Source organism: Podarcis liolepis, assembly GCF_965112155.1.
Source record: "Podarcis liolepis genome assembly, chromosome: 10".
Taxonomy (NCBI): domain Eukaryota; kingdom Metazoa; phylum Chordata; class Lepidosauria; order Squamata; family Lacertidae; genus Podarcis; species Podarcis liolepis.
In genome coordinates this window covers 50,891,825-50,915,512 of record NC_139562.1, presented here as the reverse complement: position 1 = coordinate 50,915,512, position 23,688 = coordinate 50,891,825, and the positions used below count along the sequence as shown (strand labels likewise).

Sequence of the window (23,688 nt, the reverse complement as noted above, 5' to 3'; positions counted from 1 at the left end):
TACTTTGCAATCTCATCCAAATTTGTTGGCTGCTGATCAAGCTATAACTGATTATATAGTGGTGCCAAACAGACCCCAGTTTAGTCATAGCTTTGAATAAAATCAAAGTGATACATCTTACCCCGACTGTCAAAGTACATATGCTTGTGACTTCATATACCCTTACAGAATTTCCAAGAGTAAGCAGGTTCATATATTAACTTTACTCAGTAATGTCATTCGTCTGGCATTAACACCACTTTTCAATAGCTGGGTGTTTTGTTTTGTATTTTACATGGTCTAGTAATATTGCAAGGCTTTGTTGCTTCACTAGAATGTTGATGACTAGTAGCAGTTTCCAAAGCCTGCTGAATGAATGGATAGTGTAACGTCAGTGCTTGAATGACAAAAGAATGGATACTCAAATAGAAATGGTGCATAGTTTCCAAAATGATGGCAATTCATGTGGTTTCCTGGCTCTTACAACTTTGGAATGAATTATTTGCTGTTCAACTTTGTAAGAGGTGTGATACAGGAAACACATTTCAGCATTGAAATTATGAAATGCTCACATCCATTCATCTGTCAGTGAATTCAATAGATTGCGAAATATTATTAAAAGGAGTCAAACTAGTACAAATATTTTGAAAGATGATAGGTTTTCTGGTGTCAAAACATCTTTTGAAAATAAATGTGGCTTTAAAGGTTTGAAAATATGCAAACACTAGGTCTATTAAGAGATCCATTTAATTGGCAGGATTTAATAAAAGCTATTTTAAAATGAAAGTTATTTGGCAGCCAAATACTTCAATTTTGTCATCTACATACCTTAGTAAAAATAGTGATTTTGAAATGCAAGAAAAGTTCCATCTTGTAAGAGTTACTATTGAATTGTGCATGGGATCTAGTTAAGAAATGAAACCTTTTGCTAAATAGTTAATCAGATTGAAGGCTTCAAAGGCTCTGGCTGGATAAAAGGTTTTATTATTCAGTTTAACCAGTGGGAAATAATAACTTAAAAGGAAACATTTACTTTGGCCTAGAAATCGTTTCATACCCTCACAAGTGTCCCAATTTCCCAGGGACAGTCCTGAATTACAGAAGCCATCCTGGCTTTTGATTTGGTCCCAGAATGTCCCTATTTCCTCCACTAGTGCCACTATCACTGAACTCAGGGTGCTTGCCGGTGCTTGTCCCAAGTGATGACAATGGTGGCAGCGGTGGCAGTGGGGGAACATCCCATTGCCTCTCTATGGCTGCCACTTCTGGCCTTCTCCATTGAGCAGCTGCTGGAGAGTGGGCAAGGAGAGAAGAGTCTGCGGCCACCAAGGTCTAGCCCTGTGTGAAGCACCAGGTTCTGAGGGGCAGGCAGACGGCAGAGCCTCCCTGGGCAGGAGGAAAGAGGGAGCGGAGCCGAATGCAAGGAGTCTGGATTGATATTTTTTCTAATGCTTTGTGTGTCCATGTCTAATTTTGCCCCTTTCTAAAAAGTATTTATTGGTGGGTGCTCTTCTTTATCTAAATCTACGTGGGTGGCGCTGTGGTGTAAACCACTGAGCCTAGGGCTTACCGATCAGAAGGTCGGTGGTTTGAATCCCCGCAATGGGGTGAGCTCCCATTGTTCAGTCCCAGCTCCTGCCAACCTATCAGTTCAAAAGCACGTCAAAGTGCAAGTAGATAAATAGGTACCGTTCTGGCGGGAAGGTAAAATGCATTTTTGTGTGCTGCTCTGGTTTCGCCAGAAGCGGCTTAGTCATGCTGGCCACATGACCCGGAAAAACTGACTGTGGACAAACATCGGCTCCCTCGACCAGTAAAGCGAGATGAGCGCCGCAACCCCAGAGTCGTTTGCGACTGGACTTAACTGTCAGGGGTCCTTTCCCTTTACTTTTTTTTTTTTACCAAAGAATAAAATAAAATTGAGATTTACGGGTTTTCTCATGATAGCGAAGGGCATGTGTGCTCACCCTTCTTCAGATAGGAAATGTTTTTCCCCCCCCCTCAAAAATAGGGGCTCAGGAGGGTCAGTTATTGGGGCGGGTGTTGAGAAATGTCCCTATTTTCATCTGAGGAATGCTGTTTTCACTCTTCTTTTTAGTAGTATGGATAAAGTATGCCTATTTCAGTCAAGTACTGCTTTTAGTCAAGTACTTTCCTTTGGGGAGGGCAGCACAGTGATTAACTGCAATTTCATTGTAGCCAAGAAAATCCTCAGATTGGCCCACTTGAACTTAAGGTTTTGGCAGGCCATCAAGCCCAGCAGACTGGCCGGCCAGGGGAATTCCCAGATAGCCTGTCGGCAACATGATCTCTGACCGCCCAGGGATGGCGGCTAGGAGCTCCTGACATCACTGTGACACCATGTGATTGCTAGGTCCTTCCCACATGTCAGATTTATCCCATGAGAGTCTCATTCTGATAAGAATCTGGACCCATGAAATTAAAAAGGTTCGCTGCCCCAGTACTAGGTATCTATCATGGCAGCAAAGTAACTGGAGTTCCATCTGCATAGCAGGGCTTCCACAAAATTCTATAGCCCCACCCCAACTGGCATATCATGAATAGGAGATTGCTCTGATAATGTGCAGAATATGTAACTTTATAATGCAGCTATTTATTCATTGTATAACAACATGTGGTGACTTTATCTCGTGGCCAAGAATATCCTCAGTTCAGCCAGAGCTGCAGTCTTACCTTTTCCTATTTATGTCACTATTCATCCTGAATACGATGAACCAGAACAAAAATTGTGCTGACAAACCTACAGAGGTGTTTTAGTTAAATATGTTCTATCATGGAGCACTGAGGTATTTTATGTTTATAGCAGATGACACTTAATAGCTACATACTGCAAGTTCAGCACTTGCATTCCCTTTGGCTCTAATATTAAAATCATATGACAAAATGCCCTGGTGTATGCTTCAGATTACACAATATTTCTATTCAGGTTGCTGCACTACCTGTCTTGAAAAAATGGATTATGTGAATAGAGGCAAGTCAGTGAATATTAGGTTGGTTGGCTGGTTGTTGAATGTTACCAAGGCAATATTCAAAGCTTGCAAGCATTCTGGGTTATTTATGTCCAAACCTCTGCAATATAAGTCAGTCTCAGTCGCTTATGCGTAATCATGGAATAATAACACAGACCAACCTTTTGGGATTGTTGTAAGGAATACTGAGATAATGATATGGGTCACATGTCACTTTAATCTAAAGTTAAGCTAAATGATGGTTTAAATGTGAACATGTAACATGCTGGTGCTTAGAGTTCAAATTGTGGGTTGTTCATTCAAAAACAATGAGTGCTTCATTCTTAATGCACGCTGCTGAAACTGTTGATAGCTGCTACAGTGCTACCAGGAGCTAAGCCATGGTCTCTCATTTTGTTACAACTGCACCTGAGACTATAGTTTATATCTTTCCAAACAAACCATGAGCTCAGGTTTGGACACAACACTTAAGTCAGACTGACAGGCTTAGCTTCTGGCACCATAGCAGGTACAGAGAGGAATGAAGTGCATGCTATTGCAGCAGCGTACAACAGCATACTACACATTTGCATTCAAACCATGCTTTCGTTTAACTATTGTTTAAAGTAATGTGCAAACAAGGCGAATGTATGCAAAGTGTGTCCAACACTGAGCACACTACATTGTAATTATTATGTATCATGGGATGAGTTTAACTCAGAGAAGACCCATTGGAATTAATGAAAATGGCTAAATTAAGGCTATTAATTTCAGTATCCTTCTTGTTAAATGCAGGGAATGTCTCCTCTGCTGTTTCTGTGTGCAGAGAGTTAAAAGGATTTTTGGGTGGAGAAACAGACTCTTTAAGAGGCAGAAAATAGTTGTCCAAGTTACTCTGCTTGAGAATTAAATACCGTGAATCACTATCCATATCTGGACAAGTGGGTCTTTTTGCTCTTCTCATTTCTGGAATTCTACATGTATCAGCCAAGCCGTACTTCTTGGGTCAATTGGTTGAGTTCCAAATCTACAGTCTCATCCAGTCCTGATTGATCTACAGCTACTTTGTGGGCAGCAAGGCAGTAGAGAGGAGGCTAAAAAGATAAAAGCAAAAACCAAAGAGGGCATTCTTTCAACGTAGCCTCTTTGGCCAACAGCAATTTTTCCTCTCCTTCAGTTTGTTTAAAATATAGGGGGTCAAAGGAATTAAAATGGATTTTTAAAGATTAAAAGGTTTTTAAGGTTAAAAGTCCTTAAAATAAGTCTTTTAAATGTGGAGATATAGCCAACAGGAAATCAGGGCGGTGGCTGCAAGGTTGGTAGGCTTCATTAAAACTAATTTACGACTCTGGCTTCACAAATTATATAGTGCAAATTCCTGAGGCTGTCGGAACACATAAAACAGCCTTGCCTTCGATAAGAAGAATTTTAAAAAGAATAAAAGAGAGGGGAAGAAGCCAGCAAAGCAAACCCCCGTCATGTACCAGTAATTGAAAGAGAATTTGAGGATCTCTGATATGCATGTCTTACCTTGGCGCCATCTTTCAGTGTGTCAGTAAAATTTCATTGAATGCATCCATGATCTTGATACTTACAAAAGTTTCAAAGGCTTAGTTCCAAATATGCAGCTATATATATATATATGTAGTTGGTTACTTGAAATAGAGCCGACATCATTTTGTAAACTGTAGACGTGAAGCAACTGCTGCTGTTGTCATAGCAATTTTACCATGCACTTGTAAGCCCTTCATGTGGTTCCATTTCAGGTGGCCATCTGAATGACCTGGAAAATTAATGCAGATTTGATTATGGAGTGGCACCTTGTCTAAGGACCACTTTTCTTTCTTTCTCCACCTCTCCCCCCGCTTCACTGGAAAGGCACATAAGGAAAAGTCCTTATGAGCTCTGTTTGGACATTATATCACTATGTGAAAGTGTATTCATAAGATGCACATGCATCTTAGCCCTAAAAAAACCCCAGGCACCTCAATCACATGGAATGAACCCTCTGGGATCTTTCAAACCTTCTAATGAACACACACAGGTCAGGCACTCACTATCCTGTTTTTCCTACCCACCTTCCTTGCACAAATCTGAAAAGACCTACTAAGTCAGTCCATTGTTATCTCTAGGTCAGAAGGTGGGTGACTCACTGCTTGATCTGAGTGCCTTTTGAACATGTGACCTCCTTCCTGCAAAATATGTGGTCTGCAACTGAAATAGAGTTCTTGCCCCCACCCCAGCAGTGGCAGCATTGGCTGTTGCTTCCATGCATTTGTACATGGAATGAAAAGGAGTTCCCGCATATATAACCCAGATGGTACAATTGTTACACATTATGGTTCACATCCTGATTTCTGGTGCACTTAAACTGAATGTCTGAATCAGCCATAATGCAAGGGTTGTAGTAGCTTGATTATGTGTTCCAAACCATTGCTAACGGTTGTTTGGTATTACTTCGTTTCCAGATCATACGACTTCACAAACCCCACTTCCAGAAATCTCCTGCTAATAAGAAAGGAAATTTGAGCTTGTTTTAATTCTACTGGGCATTTCCTAATACATATTGGAATGGAGTGGAGCAGCAGCATCTCTGAAAGCAGACTTTCCATGGTTCTCATTTTTTGCCAAATTATTACAGCATTGGATGTACCTCTTGATCGTAAGTATTAATACCTTTTTAGTCCAAAGAATGGTGTTGCATACCTTTATATTGTTGTAGAGCAGGGCTTTCCAACATGGCACCTTCCAGATGTTGTTGGAATACAGTATCATCCCTGACTGTGGCCATGTCTGCAGCAAATGATAACGGGAGGCTCAACAGCATATGGAAGGCATTACACTGGCCAGCTCTGTTACAGGGAAACAAACTGATAACCTAAATTCAGCTCATAAACAAGCAGCATGCTATTACCTTATGGAAAAAACACATCTGTATGTATATTTCACACTCCTCACTTCCTTTAGCTGTGGAAAGTTCCAAGGCAGCCATTCACAGTGTCATTTCCTTGTGAGAATTAAGTACTAGATGCTTAAAAGCAAACTAGGCATTAAGGTAACAGACTGGCCAAAAGCCCAGGACATTTGCATTTTGGACAGCAGCTTCACTTTTTATCTTTTATGCAAATGTTTTATTTGTTATGTCATGAAACTGTAAAACTATAAACACAAAGTTACGTTTTTTCCCTATAGCATGAGTACATTTACAATAAAGCTAAGTAGTATTGGTTTAGTCCTACAATATTGAGGAAGGCTCTCACATTTAAATTAATATATTTGGTAATGGAAATAGCATAGCTAATAACATGTCCATGTTGTCGATGGAATAGCAGGTATCTTCGGCCATTTCAGACCCAGGACAATTTTTTAACTCAAATGTGAATTTGGGACCCATTTCTTATTTATTTATTTTTAGCGTATATTGGGATGGTGTTAGTGCTCCGGTTGCAACTCACCTTGGATCAGGCTGCAAGTGGGTCCTGATTCCCCATCTGAAGACTAGTGGAATAGATGCTGTTTGTATTTTTAAAATGCAGTCTTAAGTGCTTAGCTGCTCTTCCATCTGGACCTATGCACAAATTGATTTTTGCCCGCAGCATGAATGCAATGCATTCCATTAATTCCATTTCCCTACCTCCTCAGAACCTTAGTATCAATAGGGCATGTTCTTTATAGGTCAGAGTAACAAGCAGTGTTTGTACTTGAAAAGTCAACATTTGACAAGAGCCTCATACATTGGATTGTGTGAGATTCCACGCTGAATCTTGAAACATTTACTGTTTGAGTAACAATTGTTGAAAATACCTTTAGTGTCGGTGATCTGTATATTTTCCTCAATACCTTCTCTTTCTAAGGTTTAACTTTTTCTTCTTACTAACAAATAATTTTCTTTAATTCATGATTACAATTCACCTGCTGAATCTGATGCGGGGGGAAAAAAGCAAAACTTCTTGAAGAATGTAAGTTTTCTGCCCACTAACCTAGACAATAAAGTTTACACTGTGTGTGTGTATATTAATATTTTTTAAATGAGTGTGGAATCCAAGTGACATTATTTTTGTACGTGGTGTTGTTTGCTGTTATTAATGTTGTTGTGTATAGATGATTGATGGAAAGCAGCATTGTGGAAATTATAGCCGGTAGCAACTTTGGAATGGGTTTCTTTTAAATCTTCAAATATTTATTTTTGGTGCCCAAAAGGATATGTGTTTTTGTTTTCAAAAAGGTGCAATGCCACCTTTCCCTTTCGGTGATGTCCCATGTTTCAGGAGTTACATTGATTGTGTCAGCTTCTGCTTGTAATCTGACCTAGTCAGTCTCACCATTTAGTTAGGACCAGGAGAAGTGACTGCAGTTAGAAAAATGAAACCAAGAGAAATGTTCCTGTTTGCATTGCACCTCTTCTTCATTTTGTGGCTATTAAGTTGAGTCAGCATTAAGCGTAAAGCTGTTCCTATAGTTCCAGGTAAATCATCTATACACAGCCTGTGTGTTTGCTCATGTTTTCTCTTGCTGTTAGATTTACAAGCATGAACGACTAGAAATTGGTTCCTCCCAAACTCCATAGACATGGTTTCCCACAAGAATGCATTACATCACAATTCCTTTTTAAGAACAGCCTTTTTGATGTGGTTCACCCATCACTTGAAACTATTGTTTCAACAGCCTGTGGTGCACCCCTGTTCAGCATATCATAAATGAAACAACCCAGAGAATATTTTGCCATTATGTGCAAACCATTGTTTCTGATTTGTTTGTCTCCTAACATACCACGAAGATAAGTCAAGGGCAAAGCTTGGATTATTGTTGTTTGTTAGGACAGAGTCAAACCCAGAAGTGCCATTTCTCATATCAATGACAGACTAGCTTCTGGTTCGTTTTCCCCACAGCTCAGAATGTAAAGAGGCAGGGTTTCATCCATTTTCATCACAATCGATGCTGTTTCCATTTCACTACTGTTCGGCTTCTGCTAAAAGCTACATTATTCATCTCACTTTCTGGTGTTGGCTGAAACAAACGTTAATTATGTAATTAAGTATATAATTTAAGTATATAATATTTGTTTTCGTAGATTTTCACGGGTATAGGAATGCAGGTTTTGGTGTCCTCGGGTGTCTTCCCGTGTAAAAGTTGGGGTGTCTAGGCGACGTTTCGACGAGGTCTCACTCGTCATCTTCAGGCTGGTGCTTTCGGCTTCTTGTTACTGGAACAGAGCGGGATCTCAGTGTTTGAGTTCCTATAAATACTGTAGAGGGGTGTGGTGTATTGCCTCAAAAGTTCTGGGCAGAGGGGAAGTTCCCAGGCTAGTGTTCTTTTCTTCTTTTGTTCCTTAATTACTTGAGGGATATCTTGAGTGATTTCTTGAGTGATATTCTGAGTACCACTTAGGTGGGTCATTAGGTGTGGATTAGTTGCTAAAGCCTTCGTGTCTTGACCTCTTGAATTTGTGAAGAGTTTTTCTGGGAAGATGGCTGTACTGCACTTAGTTGTGCTTTGGCTTGGCTTCGTGTATAGGGGCGAGCTGTGGTTTTGTGCCCTGTGCCAGCCAGATCTGTGTAGGGATTGCAGGGGGGTGCAGCATCCGGAGGTGCCACTATGGTTTGGTTACTGGATGGTGTCTGTAATTTATCTGTGGAGAGGGTCTGGGTTTGGGTCTGGTGTGGTTGATTGGTGGTGGCGTTCTGTGTGCCTCTGGATCTGGTGTCGGTTTTTGTGGGGAGGGCTAATTTCCAGATGTCTGGCAGGCGGGACGTGTCGTCACGCTTGTTCATGTTGTGAGGGTGTTTCTCTATCTCGATGGCTTCCATGATTATTCTCTTGTGGTGATGTTCCATGTTAAAGAGCAATTTGGAATCTGCAAAATTAATTTCGTGTCCTGTTTCTTTCATGTGTTGGAAAAGAGAGGAAGATTTTTCTTCTTTTTTGACGGCATTCTTGTGTTCTGCGATACGTGCATTTATTCGTCTGTTTGTTTGTCCAATGTACGTGGCTGGGCAGACTTTGCAGGGTATTTCATAGACCCCTTGGTTTTCCAACTGGATTTTATCTTTGGGGTTTCTGAGGATATTGGCTATTTTTTGGTTGGTGCAAAAGGCTGTTTTGATATTGTGTTTATGGAGGATTTTGCTAATTTTATCTGTAGTGCCCTTGATATAAGGAAGGAGGGCCATGCCATTGTTTTCTTCCGTGTCTTGGTTTTTGGGGGGTGTTTCTTTTTGGATTAGCTTCTTAACCCTGTTTTGCTGGTATCCATTGGCGATTAACACATTTGAGAGATTCTGTAACTCAGTTGTCAAGTGGTCTTTGTCAGCCAGGCGTTTGGTTCTGGAGATGAGGGTCTTGGCTACGGAGTTTATTTGTGCAGGGTGGTGGTGTGATTGAGCATGTAAGTAGCGGTTGGTGTGTGTTTTTTTCCGGTAGATAGTGTGTCCTAGGGAGCCATCAGGTTTTTTGTAGATTAGGACGTCAAGGAAGGGAAGCTGGTTGTTGGCTTCTATTTCCATAGTGAATTGTATTTTGGGGTGTAGGCTGTTGAGATGTGTGAGGAAGCTATCTAGTTTTTCTTTCCCGTGTGGCCAAATTACAAAGGTGTCGTCAACATATCTGAGCCAAAGTTTGGGTTTGTGTTCTGACTTGTCTAAAGCATTGGTTTCAAAGTGTTCCATGTACAGATTTGCGATGACCGGTGAGAGGGGTGATACTTAAGTATATAATAACTTCAGTGCTTTCCAGTGAAAATCAAACACGAAAAACAGCACAAAATTTGCCTAATTATTTATGTAACATTCAGACTAAAAAAAAAAAGTTACCAAATGCCACTCATATTTCCTTGCATGATTTCTATTCCTGTCTTCAGTTTAATATGCAAATTGTGGCAGTTTCCACTTTCGTTTCTGACAAAATTTCCTACTATCCCTACCTAATATCCCTAAAAGAAGGAGGGGGGAGAACCATAGAGACTTTTGATGCTCAGCCACATTAAACCATAATTTTATTTAAGCTGTGGTTCAATGTGATGTATGACTGGGCCCTTAATGGTTCAATAATATTAATACTTTATTATTATTATTATTATTATTATTATTATTATTATTATTATTATTATTTTATATACCACCCATATGACTAGGTTACCCCAGCCACTCTGGGTGGCTTCCAGCAAATTAAAGCACAATATGATAGCAAGCATTAAAAACATCCCTGAGCAGGGCTGCCTTTAAATGTCTTCTGAAAGTCCAATAGTTGTTTATCTCCTTGACATCTGATGGCCACCCCACAGTATGGCAGTGACTGCTGAGAAATTCAGGGCCCATATGACTACCCCCCCCTTCTCCATTCTTACTCCACTGCAAATTTAGAAGGGCAAAGCCAGGTGGTTGGTCAAAACTTTCCATTTTTACTTTGGAAATGAATTGCAGTGCAGGTGAATTTTAAGCAAAGATCAGATCCCCACTGCATGACCAGAACTGGTGAGGCAGGTTTGTTTGACCTAGATGTGTTCATAGTACTTTTAGTATTATCTTCAGCAATGAGATGTCTAGTATATCTTATCACACACGTTTATAATGTGCCATATATTGTGTTATATAAATACAGTACTGCTAACGATGTAGAAAGGAAAGATTAGGACAGCCACCTACAGACGCTCAGGAAGAGTTCACTTACTAGAAATAACTTATCAACCTAATTTGTTTCTGCAATAAGAAAGAGAGAGAAAAGATCTCTACAGAAATTGTCACATTAGCACACTCATTCACATGTAGAATCTGGTATCTTGGTGATCATTTCATGGTAACAGTATCAAAAACAGCTACTTGATAATCTCTGTAAGCAGGTGCAGATGCTTATGTACTCACAGTAGGGCTTTCCTTTGGTAATGAGAAAGCCAGTTGTGATCTAAGAGTTCTCAGACTATTAAAAATGCTAGTCTTCTTGGTGTTACATGAAACTATTTTCACTCTCATTAATTTGCACGCCAGCCTAATCAAACAGAAATAGCCGCTTGTGATTTAAGAACAAATTCCTTGGCATCGAGTCCTGTTAGTTATTTAACAGGATTTATATAGTACCGGTTAATCATCAAAACCCGTAGGCAGTTTACATAAAATATAAAAATACATTAAAATATGCAGAAAATCAGATTCGCCTAATTAAAATACAAAATCAGCAGATTTGAAATATATGTTGTAAATGCATATTAAAAACACATGTCAAAAGCCAAATACGTGTCCTTTGCTGAGAAGGTCAAATGGTAGAGGGAACCCAATCTAGCACTTGGCAATACAGTGTGTTCTTGCATTGGCACACTGGTGAAAGCTCATCTGGCCAGATAGTGACAACTTATCCTGTACATACTTAGGCTTTTTTTTTTCCTCCAAAAAGTATTGCAAATGAGACCAGTGGATACAATCTGGATCTTCCCTACATAAATTAATTATACAGTTGTATAATTGTTGTTAGCCGCCCTGAGCCCAGCTTCGACTGGGGAGGGCGGGATAGAAATAAAATTTATTATTATTATTTATTATTGTAGAACATACAAAGAGGGCTTTAGTGATGGTCTGGTAAGGCAGAGGTTTTCAACCTTTCTGTGTCCATGGCTCCCTTGACCAACTACATTCTTTCTGTGGCACCCCTGTGGGGCTCAAGAGCCCAGTTATGTCACCCCATGACTGCAGAGCTGGCAGCCTCTCACCCTTTTTCAAACACCCTCCATTGTGGAGTGTTCCCTCAGCCTCTTCTCCTCTCCTCTCTCCTTGGGAGTCCTCTGGGCAGCTGCTGCTTCCGCCCCTGGTCTCTGAGCTGTCCCCCCTACACCCCAAAGAGAACTGTCTTCTCACACTGCCCCAAAGGGGTCTGGGAAGCACCCCTTGACCAGCCCCAGAGGCGCCATTCGCCTAGGGAGCTTGTAGCCAGGGTGCTGTAACAAACAGCTGTGCAAGCCTTTGGGAGGCAGAGACTCAAGAGCGCATCAGAGGAGGGGGGAAGAGGGATGGAGGCCAGTGTTGTCTGTGGCACCCCTGACCATCATTCAAGGCACCCCAGGGTGCCATGGTACACTGGCGAAATGATGATCATATGCAACTGCCTATAATAAGAAATGTCAGAGATTTTGTTTTATAAACTCAAACTGTAGTCCTAGAGGCATGCAACGGTAACATTCGCCATTAAACTCATGTGAATTTAGTCTCCTGTAGATTTGTACAGGATTGCAGCACACTAGATGTTTGTGGTTAACAGCACTATTTCTGTGATTTGCTTCTTTTTAAACTTTTTTTTTTAACAAAAGTGGTTTTGTGCTTCTTTTAGAAGATATAATTGAATATTTCCTTTTACTTTTTAATTATATTTCATAAAAAGTACCACAGCCTCCGACAATAACACAACAGTCTCCAAAAGACTATATTGTTGATCCAAGGGAGAATATTGTAATACAGTGTGAAGCAAAAGGAAAGCCACCCCCTAGGTAAGTACTGGTTTTGTTGTCTTAACTTTGTATACATCCAATTTTTTTTAAAAAAAACTTAATCTCAGCAAAATAAATAATGCTATGCCTGTGATTATTATTATATGTCTTTGCAAAATAGCTTATCATATACATAGTTCTATCATTAAAAAATGCAAAGAGCATTTGTGAGGTGCCAAAGTGCTAATTGTGCTATTGTTCTTGTATGTGGAGCACTTCCAGTTGTGGTCCCAGTCACAGTGCCTCCCTTCCCTGGCCTAATACTATGTGAAGTGTGACAGAACAAATGCAAGCAGACAATGATCTGGATAAAAATTGGTCACAACTTTATTGATTACAAGTGTAGGTGTAACTTTGGCTGAGGCATTGGGTGTAAATGCATTCCAGCCTCCTGCTGGAGGGATGGAACTGCTGCAGGGACAAGACAGGATTATAGCCCCTCTAAGATGTTGATCTACTGAGTTGGCCATCCCAAGGCTGCTGCTGGAAACTCTGTGGCCCATTTGCCCTATGCTTGGCTTCTGGTCAGGAATTTCCACTGTGACCCCTCTAATGGGGTACCTTGCCTATGCCACTGAGAGCCAGTGTGGTGTAGTGGTTAAGAGCAGTGGACTCGTAATCTGGTGAACCAGGTTTGCGTCTCCGCTCCTCCACATGCAGCTGCTGGGTGACCTTGGGCCAGTCACACTTCTCTGAAGTCTCTCAGCCCCACTCACCTCACAGAGTGTTTGTTGTGGGGGAGGAAGGGAAAGGATAATGTTAGCCGCTTTGAGACTCCTTAAAGGGAGTGAAAGGCGGGATATCAAATCCAAACTCTTCTTCAAACTCTTCTGATGCACCACTTCACCCAGCATCTGAAGACTAGGATTCCACCCAATGCCTCGGACAGGCCAACAGCCAATGCCTGGCCAGCCTGCAAGACACCACCCTCCATAGGGGGTCCATGATTTGTCTATTCCAGTGGTGTCCAAACTTTTTTCAAAGAGGGCAAGATTTGATGAAGTGAATGGCCATGAGGGCCGACCAAAGGGCTGACCAAAGTTGTTTTTAGGATTGAAGTTGTTGAGCTTTTTTTTAGGATTTTACCCCAGGGAATAAACTGCCACAGGGGCTGGATTAAACCAACTAGCGGGCCAGATTAGGCCCCCAAAACGGACTTTGGACATGCCTGGTCTATTCAAGTATGTCCTACCTAGAGGATGACACCTCCCCCATACTGCTGTCAAAGGGGAATTCACTCAGAAGAGGCCAGCGAGCAAGCATGGCCTGGTTGCTGGGGACGAAGGCAGAGTGTGAAGGGGCTGTGTCATGGGACTGCCAGAGAATGCCGGGGAAGAGGAGGAATATTCAGAGGGAGGTGGACAGGAAGTGATGGATGGGGAAGGGGGAGAGAGCCAGGAGGCGGAAAGGCTCTCCAATGCTGAAGCAGAGCCCCAGCACGGCCTGTTCCGTCTGGAGAGGAGAGTTAAAGAGGAGAGGGGAAAGGCGTCACATGAAACTTCCCCACCATTTTTGTTGGAGGAGAAGCCGGTGAAAGCCACTCCCAGAATCTGAACTGAAGGATTCAGACACATGATTGTAATGTGCTGCCTGTACATATGTAAAATAAAGAACTGTATATATCTCTGAGTGAGCAGAGGTTCTTATTGAGAAGAGCATACACAAGCCATCACAGGCTGTGACCATTGCCCCCATGGATGCAGTGAGCGGCCATTGAAGTTGCCCCAAAGGCCTCATCATGCTTGGAAATTTTCAGAATATATCTCCGTGAGGAGCAGTGAGTTTCCACCAGAAGGAAATACAGCCAAAATGCTGCCTTCTGCTGTATGGGGTAAGGACTTGATCCTGGCCTCAGCAGAGAACTCAGTATGCTGACTATACAACATCAAGGCTTGGTGAAAGCATTCCCATTATTTTTGTCAGATGTATACTGTCATACTGTCAGATGTGATAGTATGAGATTTAGCAGACCTGCTGTAGACAGAAGATGATGAACTTTCTAAAAAGGTGGCACAACTATTTATGCAACTTGAAGAAACACAAGTTTTACAAATAGCATCTTTACACATATACCGTATTAGTAGACTTTTACTCTTAAACAGAGGCTAGGAAAAGCTTATAGAACATAACTGTGATCCAGATATCCATTGGGCATGGGGTTTTGGAAGTCTGTGGAGGTCTGTGGACATAGTGTTATTGCAGGTAACGAAAATTGCTACAACACTTTTGGGGCAACACTTTGTCTGGAATAGGTGTCTCACTTGTTTATTTTTCACATTTTCTAGTTGGATATTTATTAACATTGTCAACATTTTGTTTCACCGAAAGAACACATTATACACTAAAGATTATACATTATCTGATAGCAAATGTCCTCCCCCCCCCCAATAACTAACTTCTTCAACTTTCCACCCCAATTGATAGCTTCTCATGGACACGCAATGGAACTCATTTTGACATCGATAAAGATGTACGGGTAAGAATGAAGCCTCACTCAGGAACCCTTATAATAAATATTATTAATGACGAAAATGGAGGAAAGGCAGAAACGTATGAAGGAGTTTATCAGTGCACAGCAAGAAATGAACTTGGAGCAGCAATTTCCAATAATATTGTTATACGGTCATCTAGTAAGTTGAATATTAGAAATTTCTTAAACTTGAAGCTCTTACTACTTGTTGTCAGCATATTTATTTACTTAATTTTCTTTCTCAGGAACCCTTATAATAAATATTACATTATTTTCTTTCTTCTTTTCTTAAAAAAGACATCTTTTTAATCATCAAAGCAATCTTATTAGAAGGTAATGATATTTGATATTATAGTTTAGCACTGTACTGCATGAAAAACTACCCATCTTCTCCAAAGTTTTTCTTAGTAAGTTAAGCACGCAAGATTTCCCTTCTTTTTCCAGTATGTTTAGAACTGGGTATTGTATAAAGCATCACAATTAGAACAAAATATTTTGTACTTATTATATGTATTTAACAATTACATATTGCTGAAATGCACGTTTTTAAAAATGAGACCAAAGAGGTTGGAATATAGATCAGTGAAGTAGTCTGGTTAGAATTTTGTTTCCTTAAGCAGTCATGTCTTCATCTCAGATATGTTCTCTTAAGCATTTAGGATGAGGTGGTAAACAGATGATCCTAATTCATTTCACTCTAGCATGGCAGGCAAATGCCTCAAAATGCTGCATAACGACATATGATTCACTTTACATGTACTAAAGTAGTATTGAAATCAATAAAACGTAAGGATATATAACTGTGCTGAAGATGGCATACTTAATTTGCTCTCCCATTCATCTATATTTTTGTAACTACCTACTCCTGTAATGTGTAATTAGGAGTCCATTATCCTAGTGTTTAATTGCTTTGCTTTCCTACGATACCCAGCATTACATAGTCTGAGAACTTCCTATGCACATTTCAGGAAAGTGCAAGTTTCTCTTCCTGTGGCTGAACATTTGAAGATTAATTTTTTCCTTGAAATAGCTAAATCACATCATAAAGTTCCTTACAACTTTCCCCCTAAGAATACTGTAAAAAAAGATGTTCATGCAAAATTTGTAAATTTCATGTATTATTGGGTTCATGTCTTATGAAGCTTTGTTTTCTCTTGCTTCTTGAAATCCCTGTGTTGTTTTCACTGCCCAGGCCATGTGACACTGATTTCCTCCTTTTTCTGCAGGATCTCCTTTATGGACCAAAGAAAAACTAGTTCCCAAAACAGTAGTTGAAGGTCAATATGCAATACTTCCGTGCAGGCCTCCTATTGGATTACCACCGCCTATAATATTTTGGATGGATAACTGTAAGTTTATTTTAAAATACATAAATATCTCTCACACTAAATTATTTCAGTAATTCCATCTGTGCTGCAATTAGAACACCTTCATGTGGCAAGGGGGACAAATTCATCATACTGTCTACATGACTTGCAATCCCATGATAACAGGAAAGTGTTTCATGTTAGGTTTGTAAGTTAGCTCTTTGTGATGGGACATGGGTGTGTTCACTACATTTCTGTATTACATCATAATGCTACTCAAGTTGCAGTTTTCTGCTTGTGATGTTATATGCCAGTCCCACTGTCTTTTTAAAGCAAGGTAGTTGGGTTGAATCAGCATGACATATAGGTTGGCCTGTAATACTGTTGCAAATTATTACATAGTGTTCATACATGGTCATTGTATGTCATTTTCCCCATCACTTTGATGGGACAGTGAGTAAAGTTGCACAACCATTGTGAACAGCCTATCTAGATGACCCACATTTTGGTAATCATCCTCAATATCTCTGAGACATGCTTTTTCTACAAGTCATGAGAGGCCAAAACAGGGGAGGGCTGGGGTGATACAAAGATGGACCTTGCAAAACAGTATGAAGAGAGTAGAAATGACTATAGTATGTAAATACACGTTGAATAGTCTCTTGGAACTATGGCTGGGACTATACCTACTGTTGGGGGGGGGGAAGAACATGGCAGTCCTACTTTTAAGACAGGAAAAAGCCATTTCACATTGATTTATCTGGTTTTATGACCTCGTTTGGAGACTTAATATCCACAGTGGAGTGGATCTTAGTTGCAGTGAATTTGTTCTACCTCCTTACCCGAAGGAGACTCTGAAAGCGATTTCCCAAAAGTGGGCAAGGTGATCAATCATGGGTGATGCCTTCCCTTTTTGGCCAACTTCACACTACATAGTGTTTGCTTGCTCATTTATTTTGTGACGCAGCTGATTGGCAATATTTTCATTTCCCTGTTGGATGAATCTGGTCTCATTGTTATTTGCTTGCGTAACTAGAAGAATCAGATGCGATTGGCATGAGTTCGCTTATTTAGTTAATCTAGTCTATCTGGCAGTGGCTTGTTTTAAACAAGTACACAATCTGGTTTGACTGGCAATTGTTTACTGTTGAATTTGGTCACTTTGCTCTCATTGGAGTTTAGTGCAGGCAGGTAAGCAAATTAGGATATAATCCTATGCCACCCTGAGGCATTATTAGAGTTGTGGGCACCTGGGAGTCATTGCTTATAGCTGTAAGCTTGCAAAAGATGGGCAGGTACACTTGGGTAAACATTCTGCCATGGGGCCATAGTGTACATGCCCAGTCCTTATACCATAAGGCTCATCTAGTGTGAGGAGCAGAAATACACCCAGTTGTTGGCTTGGAAGCCACTAAGTACAGCGGCTGATTTGCACAGGGGATAAGAGGGGCACTCCCCTCTATTTAATAAATACACTCACCTGCCCTCACTTATTAATTCACTCTTGATTCGGAGATCTTCTTACATTGCAATAAATATAATGGTTCCACCAATATGCTGGTTCTCACATTTTTCTCAGGGACATAAGAGAATGGCATTCCTTTATTAGTTAGCTCACACATGGAAACTGACTGGTTTTTCTCCCACAGGGGGCACATCCACCAGTTTTAAACCATTTTCAAGGGCTTCTAAATTCGTTTCAGCATGCAATTCAGAGTGCTGATTTTAATCTTTAAAGCCCTCTATGAATTGGGACCCAGGCATTAGAAAGGCAGGTTCATATGAACACTAGAATCTTTGTCAGAGGCACTGAGGCAGGCAGCAACAGGAGAATGTCTACTTCACGTACCTAAAGTAGCCCTTCATTGTTTAATGACACAATTTCTTTTCTTTTCTTCCCTACAGCTTTTCAAAAGCTGCCTCAAAATAATAGAGTTTCCCAGAGTCTAAATGGAGACCTTTATTTTTCTAATGTAAAGCCAGAAGATAGCCGTGATGATTACATATGCTATGCGAGATTTAACCACACTCAAACTATACAACAGAAGCAACCCATTTCTTTAAAAGTTGAACCAGGTAGGTGTGAATTTTGTAAGCTATTGTATAGCTAAATTACATATGACAGAAGTATATGTTACGTAAGTGTATAACAAACTTTTCTTGCTGGAATGTACCTTTCTTAGAACACGTGGTTTAAATTAATACACCTTCAGAACATTAAAAATGACTTCCAGTATATTTTTACTAGAGCTTTGTAAAATTATGTGGTGCAATAAAAATATGTACTGTTAAGTACCTAGGGTGCCTAAATTGCATTGAACTAGTCAATACTAGTTTAGACAATCTGTTTGCTGGAATACAGCCTAAGTTTGAAAACAGCCTGGTAACAAGATTTTCTGTATGTTGCACACTCAGATGCTTCTGTGTGACAATTACCAAATATTTTCTGTCTTATGCAAAAGCAATTGCAGACCTGGATATTACAATGAAATAAATGTTTATTTCTGTTCAAATTGATCAGCTTCAGTAGATAGATAGATTAACTTCTAAAGCCCATATTTACTGCTTCCTGGTTGCATTCTTCATGATATTCTATTTATTTCAGTGGATTCATTGAATGAAACTATAACTGCTAATATGAGTGACTCTGATTTTTATGGTGGTGAGTTTTAGAGATCCACTCCTGCATTACTCCTTTCATTGTAGAATTTAGTTAACTAACCACTCCATGGCTGCTTAACTTTACTGCCCTTACAATTCTAATATCTATATCTACTGGTGACCATAAAATAAATCGCACAGGATGAGTGCTCTAATTGATTATAATTTAGAAGTAATGGCAGAACATTTGCATGCAAACATGATTTTTTTTCCTTTTGGCAAATGAATCAATATAGCAGGCTTGTTAATGTTCATGCACTCTATAACTTTCCCCTTTATGTTAGCTGATAATTCGTTATCACTGAGACCAGTCCGTAGCACACACCGTATACTAAGGAAAAAGCCATAAACAATTAACTGTTGCTCATCCTGCTTAATATCTCACTGAATATGCAGTTTAAGTGCTAACCACTTAATACATCTGTGTTAGAAAGAATACATGTCTAGCATGTTTGAAGCATCCATGCCCTAATGTGCATTTGCTATTTGCTTTTTATTTTTTTTTATTTTCAATCCTTCACAGGGGTAGCAATTTTATCAACTATAAACATGGCTTTATGATTATGGATTTGACCACATTGTTGAATTTCTCAAGGATGCATATATGATCCACTTCACACAAACTTTCCAAGGGCTAATGGCATATATTACAGGGACTCAGTCCATCAGCATAATATAATTCTAGTGGCTGATGTATTTCCCTTTTTTATTCTCACTTAAGCAAGTGAAGTACCACCATCTCCTACCATTGCTCAGATTCAAGGCAGGCAGCAGCAGCAGCCCTTTTCCCCTAAGTGCCACAACCTCTCCACCCACCCCAGTAGAAGCCGAGAGCAAATCAATTGGTGCTATATCCAAACCAAAGTAAGCATTAGCAAAACAAGTGCCTACATCTATGCAGTGACATGGTCATCTGTATTGCTGCTGTTTATCGCTTGGATGTGAGAAACTCCCAGATCCAAGATGAGCTGAGGAGTGCATTACTGTTGCATCCTGCTTCTGTAGAGTGAAAAGGAGGGTGGTGGTGAAAGAGCTGCATGTTTGAGTATGCTACCCTTCAAGGACAATTTAGTCCTAGAGAGTCATACTCTGATGTATTTAAAGGTCAGGAAAATGTAATTGGTACATGCTAGTAGGTAACTGGCTGATGGACCTTGTCCTTCATTTTTTCATAAAATAAGAATTAATTTGAATATTTTTGCTTTGTATCCTATTTGCAAGTTATTTGAAAGCATGTGGAGATGGAAGTGGCTCCTTGTGCACTTGAGGATTTCCCCATTATAAGAGTGGAAATTCAATGAATGCACCTCTTTTAAGCACACAGAGTTCTACTGAAGAGAACAGGGAATAGTCAGTGCACACATGGGAGAACCTGGTGATCTGGACTGAAAGCCATGCATTGAAAGTTAATGGCTTACTTCTTATTCTATGATCTCGCTGTCTCCCTGGACCTGTCTACACTACAAACTTAAACCAGTTTATAGTCATTTCCTGTTCCCAGGGAATGGTAAGGGTCATAGTTCTGTGATATAGGTAGGTGCAGGTGTGTGTGAAAAGGTTGGGGAGAAGAAATGGTATGTTGGGGATCTCTAAGAGAATTTTCAACACTGGACCAAACTGCAGTTTGACCAAGATCTTTTGGGAAAGCCAAAGCAGTTAAAGTTGCCTAAAAACATTTTCATTTGCAATGACAATACACCCTGATTCCACTCCTGTTTACTTATAACCTTTTGGAGTCCCATTGAATGTAAGCCAGATATTGCTCATATCTACACAGATGAATGTTAACTAATTTCCCAGAAGAATTTCAAACAGAAATGGTAATAAAAAAGGATAGAATTCACAAGATAAGCTTCTAAGCCAACAGAAAAGATTTCAGTAGAAAACGTATCATTTACTTCCATCATTTCAAGTGGAAAACTCTGATCACTTACAGTAGCTCTTCACAGCACTATTATTTATTTAAGAATTTGTTATTTCACCAACAATGATGTTCCCAGGGAAACTTACGTTATTCTTTAGTGTCAAAAAAATAAAGAACTAATTTATTTGGTGGGTGGATTTCTTTCAAAAGATTTTAGTTCCTAAGTGAAATGCTTACCCCTTACAGGAATTTTCCAAATCTTAAGGCAGAGTTTTGCAAAGTAGTTAAACGAGGCAGAGCAAGAAGGGTTAAAAAATCCCAGTTTGTATGAATTACAGTATTGACGGTCAGTATTAGATACAGCATGCATTTATGGAAAGGATTAGTTTTACTGTAGCCTTGAAATTACATTCAAATTATTAATACTTCTAAATACATCTTTCTTTTCTTTTAGACAGGTTATCTCCTGAAAGGCGCCCAACTCTTCTGCTACCCACTGGAAGTACAAGTAGCAAAACAGAGCTAAGAGGAAACACCCTTTTGCTGGAGTGCATTGCAGAAGGATTGTGAGTTGACATTTGAAACATGCAACGTAAATGCAGAAATGCTAAGCGCATCTCACTTCTATATCTTTACACTGTTTTCCTTTTGCAGTATTATTATGTTTAAATGTTCGATTGTTGATTAGTTTGGCAGTGTGCACACACAGAGAAAGGGAGACAGCTGAGATGCTTGCTCTTTCCCTTCTCTTTCTCACAGCTATTTCACAATTTGTTGTTTCCTGGTCCAACCAATAGAAGACAGACTTTCCCCAGAATTTCCAGAGACTCTATAAGGGAATACTGTACCTCTTTGCTCTAATTTGCCAAGTTGTCTTGAGTTTGTCTTCATAAAGCAGACATTCAAGCAGCAGTAAGGTTTTCATTCTTCCTCTTCCCACAACACAAGGGTCATAGCAGAGACTCTGGGGTAAAACCCATCAGTTCAAAGGTCCAACACCTGGCAAACAACACTTTGGCAAGCGCAGGAGATAATTCCAGAACTTGCTTGCTTTTATAGATCACTGGTCGCTTCTTTACCTCCTACAACTGTCATTCACTTGTAGTATTCACTCTTTCTCTCATTCCTTTCCTGCCCTATCAGCATGGGCTGTGCTCAGCAAATATTTAGCAAATTTGTTTTCCTTTTGTACCAGTGACATGTAGTGAATTGTAGTGCAAGAATCCTAAATTTCAGCCTTTTATAAAAGAGATATTCTAAATGTACATATTCTGCTTATCTCTACCTCTTTTTTCCATTGTCCATCTACCAAGAATGAGTTAGTCTTTTTCTTTTTCAAGTTACGTATTATTTTTGGCTGTATCTGTAAAATTTGCTGGTTACCTATCTGTCCATAGCAACCTAAAGCCCACTGTGGAAATTTGAAGGGAATTCTGTTAGCACAGACTTCTGTTAGCACATGAGAGTTGGAACATTGTGCTCCTTCTGCCAATCACTTTAATCTCAACTGCTGTTGCTTTGTTTGTTTTTCATCAGACCTACGCCACTTATTCGCTGGATTAAAGAAGGCGGTGAGCTTCCTGCCAACAGAACTTTTTTGGATAATTTTCATAAAACCCTGAAAATAATAGACATTTCTGAAGCTGACTCTGGAAAATATAAATGCATTGCATCAAATCTTTTGGGTTCTGCTCACCATGTTATAACAGTCACTGTCAAAGGTAAAACTTTTCTTAACATAACATGTAATTTTTTTAGTTCAGAGGGGTGGCATCAGATGGGTTTTACTACATGAAAGGTTTGTCTGAACTAGATTTCTACACTGAAACCCACCCACATGTCGAAATGAGAAATATACTATGGTGTATTAACTATACCTTGCTAGGTATGTTTACAGCACTTCATGGTGGCCAATACTGTAATGCCATAGACCTCACACAGTGTGGTAAAGCCCTCCCTGCACACTGAAAATGTCTTGTATATCCTAAAGACATTTTGGAATCCGCTGGATAAATTGAGGCAGATTCTGATCAGTCTCAGGTCTAATCACCCAAAATTCTCCTTCAGCAGAATTTCAAGTCTGCCAAAATCAGTACAATGAGGACAAATGGGTAGTGGAGCAGATTGTACCTGATTCAGTCTAATCTTTGGACAACTTGTAGCCCCAGCATGTGTAGAGGACAATCCTCTCAGAGCCTGATAGATCCAGAATCTTTCTTGAATTTTCGGGGGGATTTTTCTCTCAGAGTTCTGCCAAGGCCCTTGTTGTTCTACCTCATTATTATTGTTTTAATATTGCATAATATATTTTAACTGATTTTATTGTATACTGTATGCTGCCTTTGAAAAAAAAACATTTTGAAAAGCAACTAACACATCTATTTAAGTAAATGAATAACAAAATCACTTGGATGCAGATATTCATGGTTGGGAGGGGATTAGCAGAAGATTCATCTGCTGATTTTTTATTATTTCCCTCGGCACCCCTAGCCATAGCCTACCCCTTTCAGAGAGGGTACCTCAATCCTCAGAAGGGGCTTTCTGGAGGTGGCAGAGAAAATTACCTTCTGCCAACCCATCCCCATTTCACCAGCACTTCCCTGAATACAATCAAATACTGTACTTTGTTAATATATAATGTGGAATAAAGATATTATATGCAATATGCAGCCCAATAGACTTGTTACAAGAAGTCTGCAAGTGAAGATTTTACTGATTAGCTTACTTCCATGTGACATTCAGACCTCCTTCCTGATCTTAATGTATTGGCTTCATCTACCCTTTCCTCATGTTGCTGTCCCTAAATTCCATCAGCTACCTTTGCTCTGGGCTCCTTGACTCTTGGCTTTTCTACTCCTTCTGATTTCTTTTTGGGCTACAGTACTCTTAACAAAATACTCCAAAAACTTTTGTTTGTAGGTTCTCTGCAAGTTTTAATTATCCCATCCAAATAGACAATGTTCCCTTCTCTC

The 23,688-nt window shown here is 39.9% G+C and overlaps 1 protein-coding gene across 37 annotated transcripts in view; it reads left to right on the top strand.

The window, feature by feature from the left end:
* NRCAM (neuronal cell adhesion molecule) overlaps window positions 1-23,688 on the top strand; it is a 139,218-nt gene that overhangs the window by 60,264 nt on the left and 55,266 nt on the right. For 13 of the 37 annotated variants that reach the window (XR_014516580.1, XM_083463344.1, XM_083463326.1 and 10 more), the window contains exons 3-11: window positions 5,417-5,610; window positions 6,890-6,907; window positions 12,309-12,414; window positions 14,839-15,044; window positions 16,111-16,233; window positions 18,097-18,267; window positions 18,797-18,853; window positions 21,171-21,282; window positions 22,253-22,437. Coding sequence is in view for 36 of the 37 variants with exons in the window: in XM_083463344.1 (XP_083319470.1) it covers window positions 5,520-5,610; window positions 6,890-6,907; window positions 12,309-12,414; window positions 14,839-15,044; window positions 16,111-16,233; window positions 18,097-18,267; window positions 18,797-18,853; window positions 21,171-21,282; window positions 22,253-22,437 (1,069 nt within the window). In the remaining variant the exon portion in view is untranslated. The remainder of the gene's footprint in view (window positions 1-5,416; window positions 5,611-6,889; window positions 6,908-12,308; window positions 12,415-14,838; window positions 15,045-16,110; window positions 16,234-18,096; window positions 18,268-18,796; window positions 18,854-21,170; window positions 21,283-22,252; window positions 22,438-23,688) is intronic. The other 24 variants (XM_083463339.1, XM_083463317.1, XM_083463322.1 and 21 more) reach the window with 3 other exon arrangements.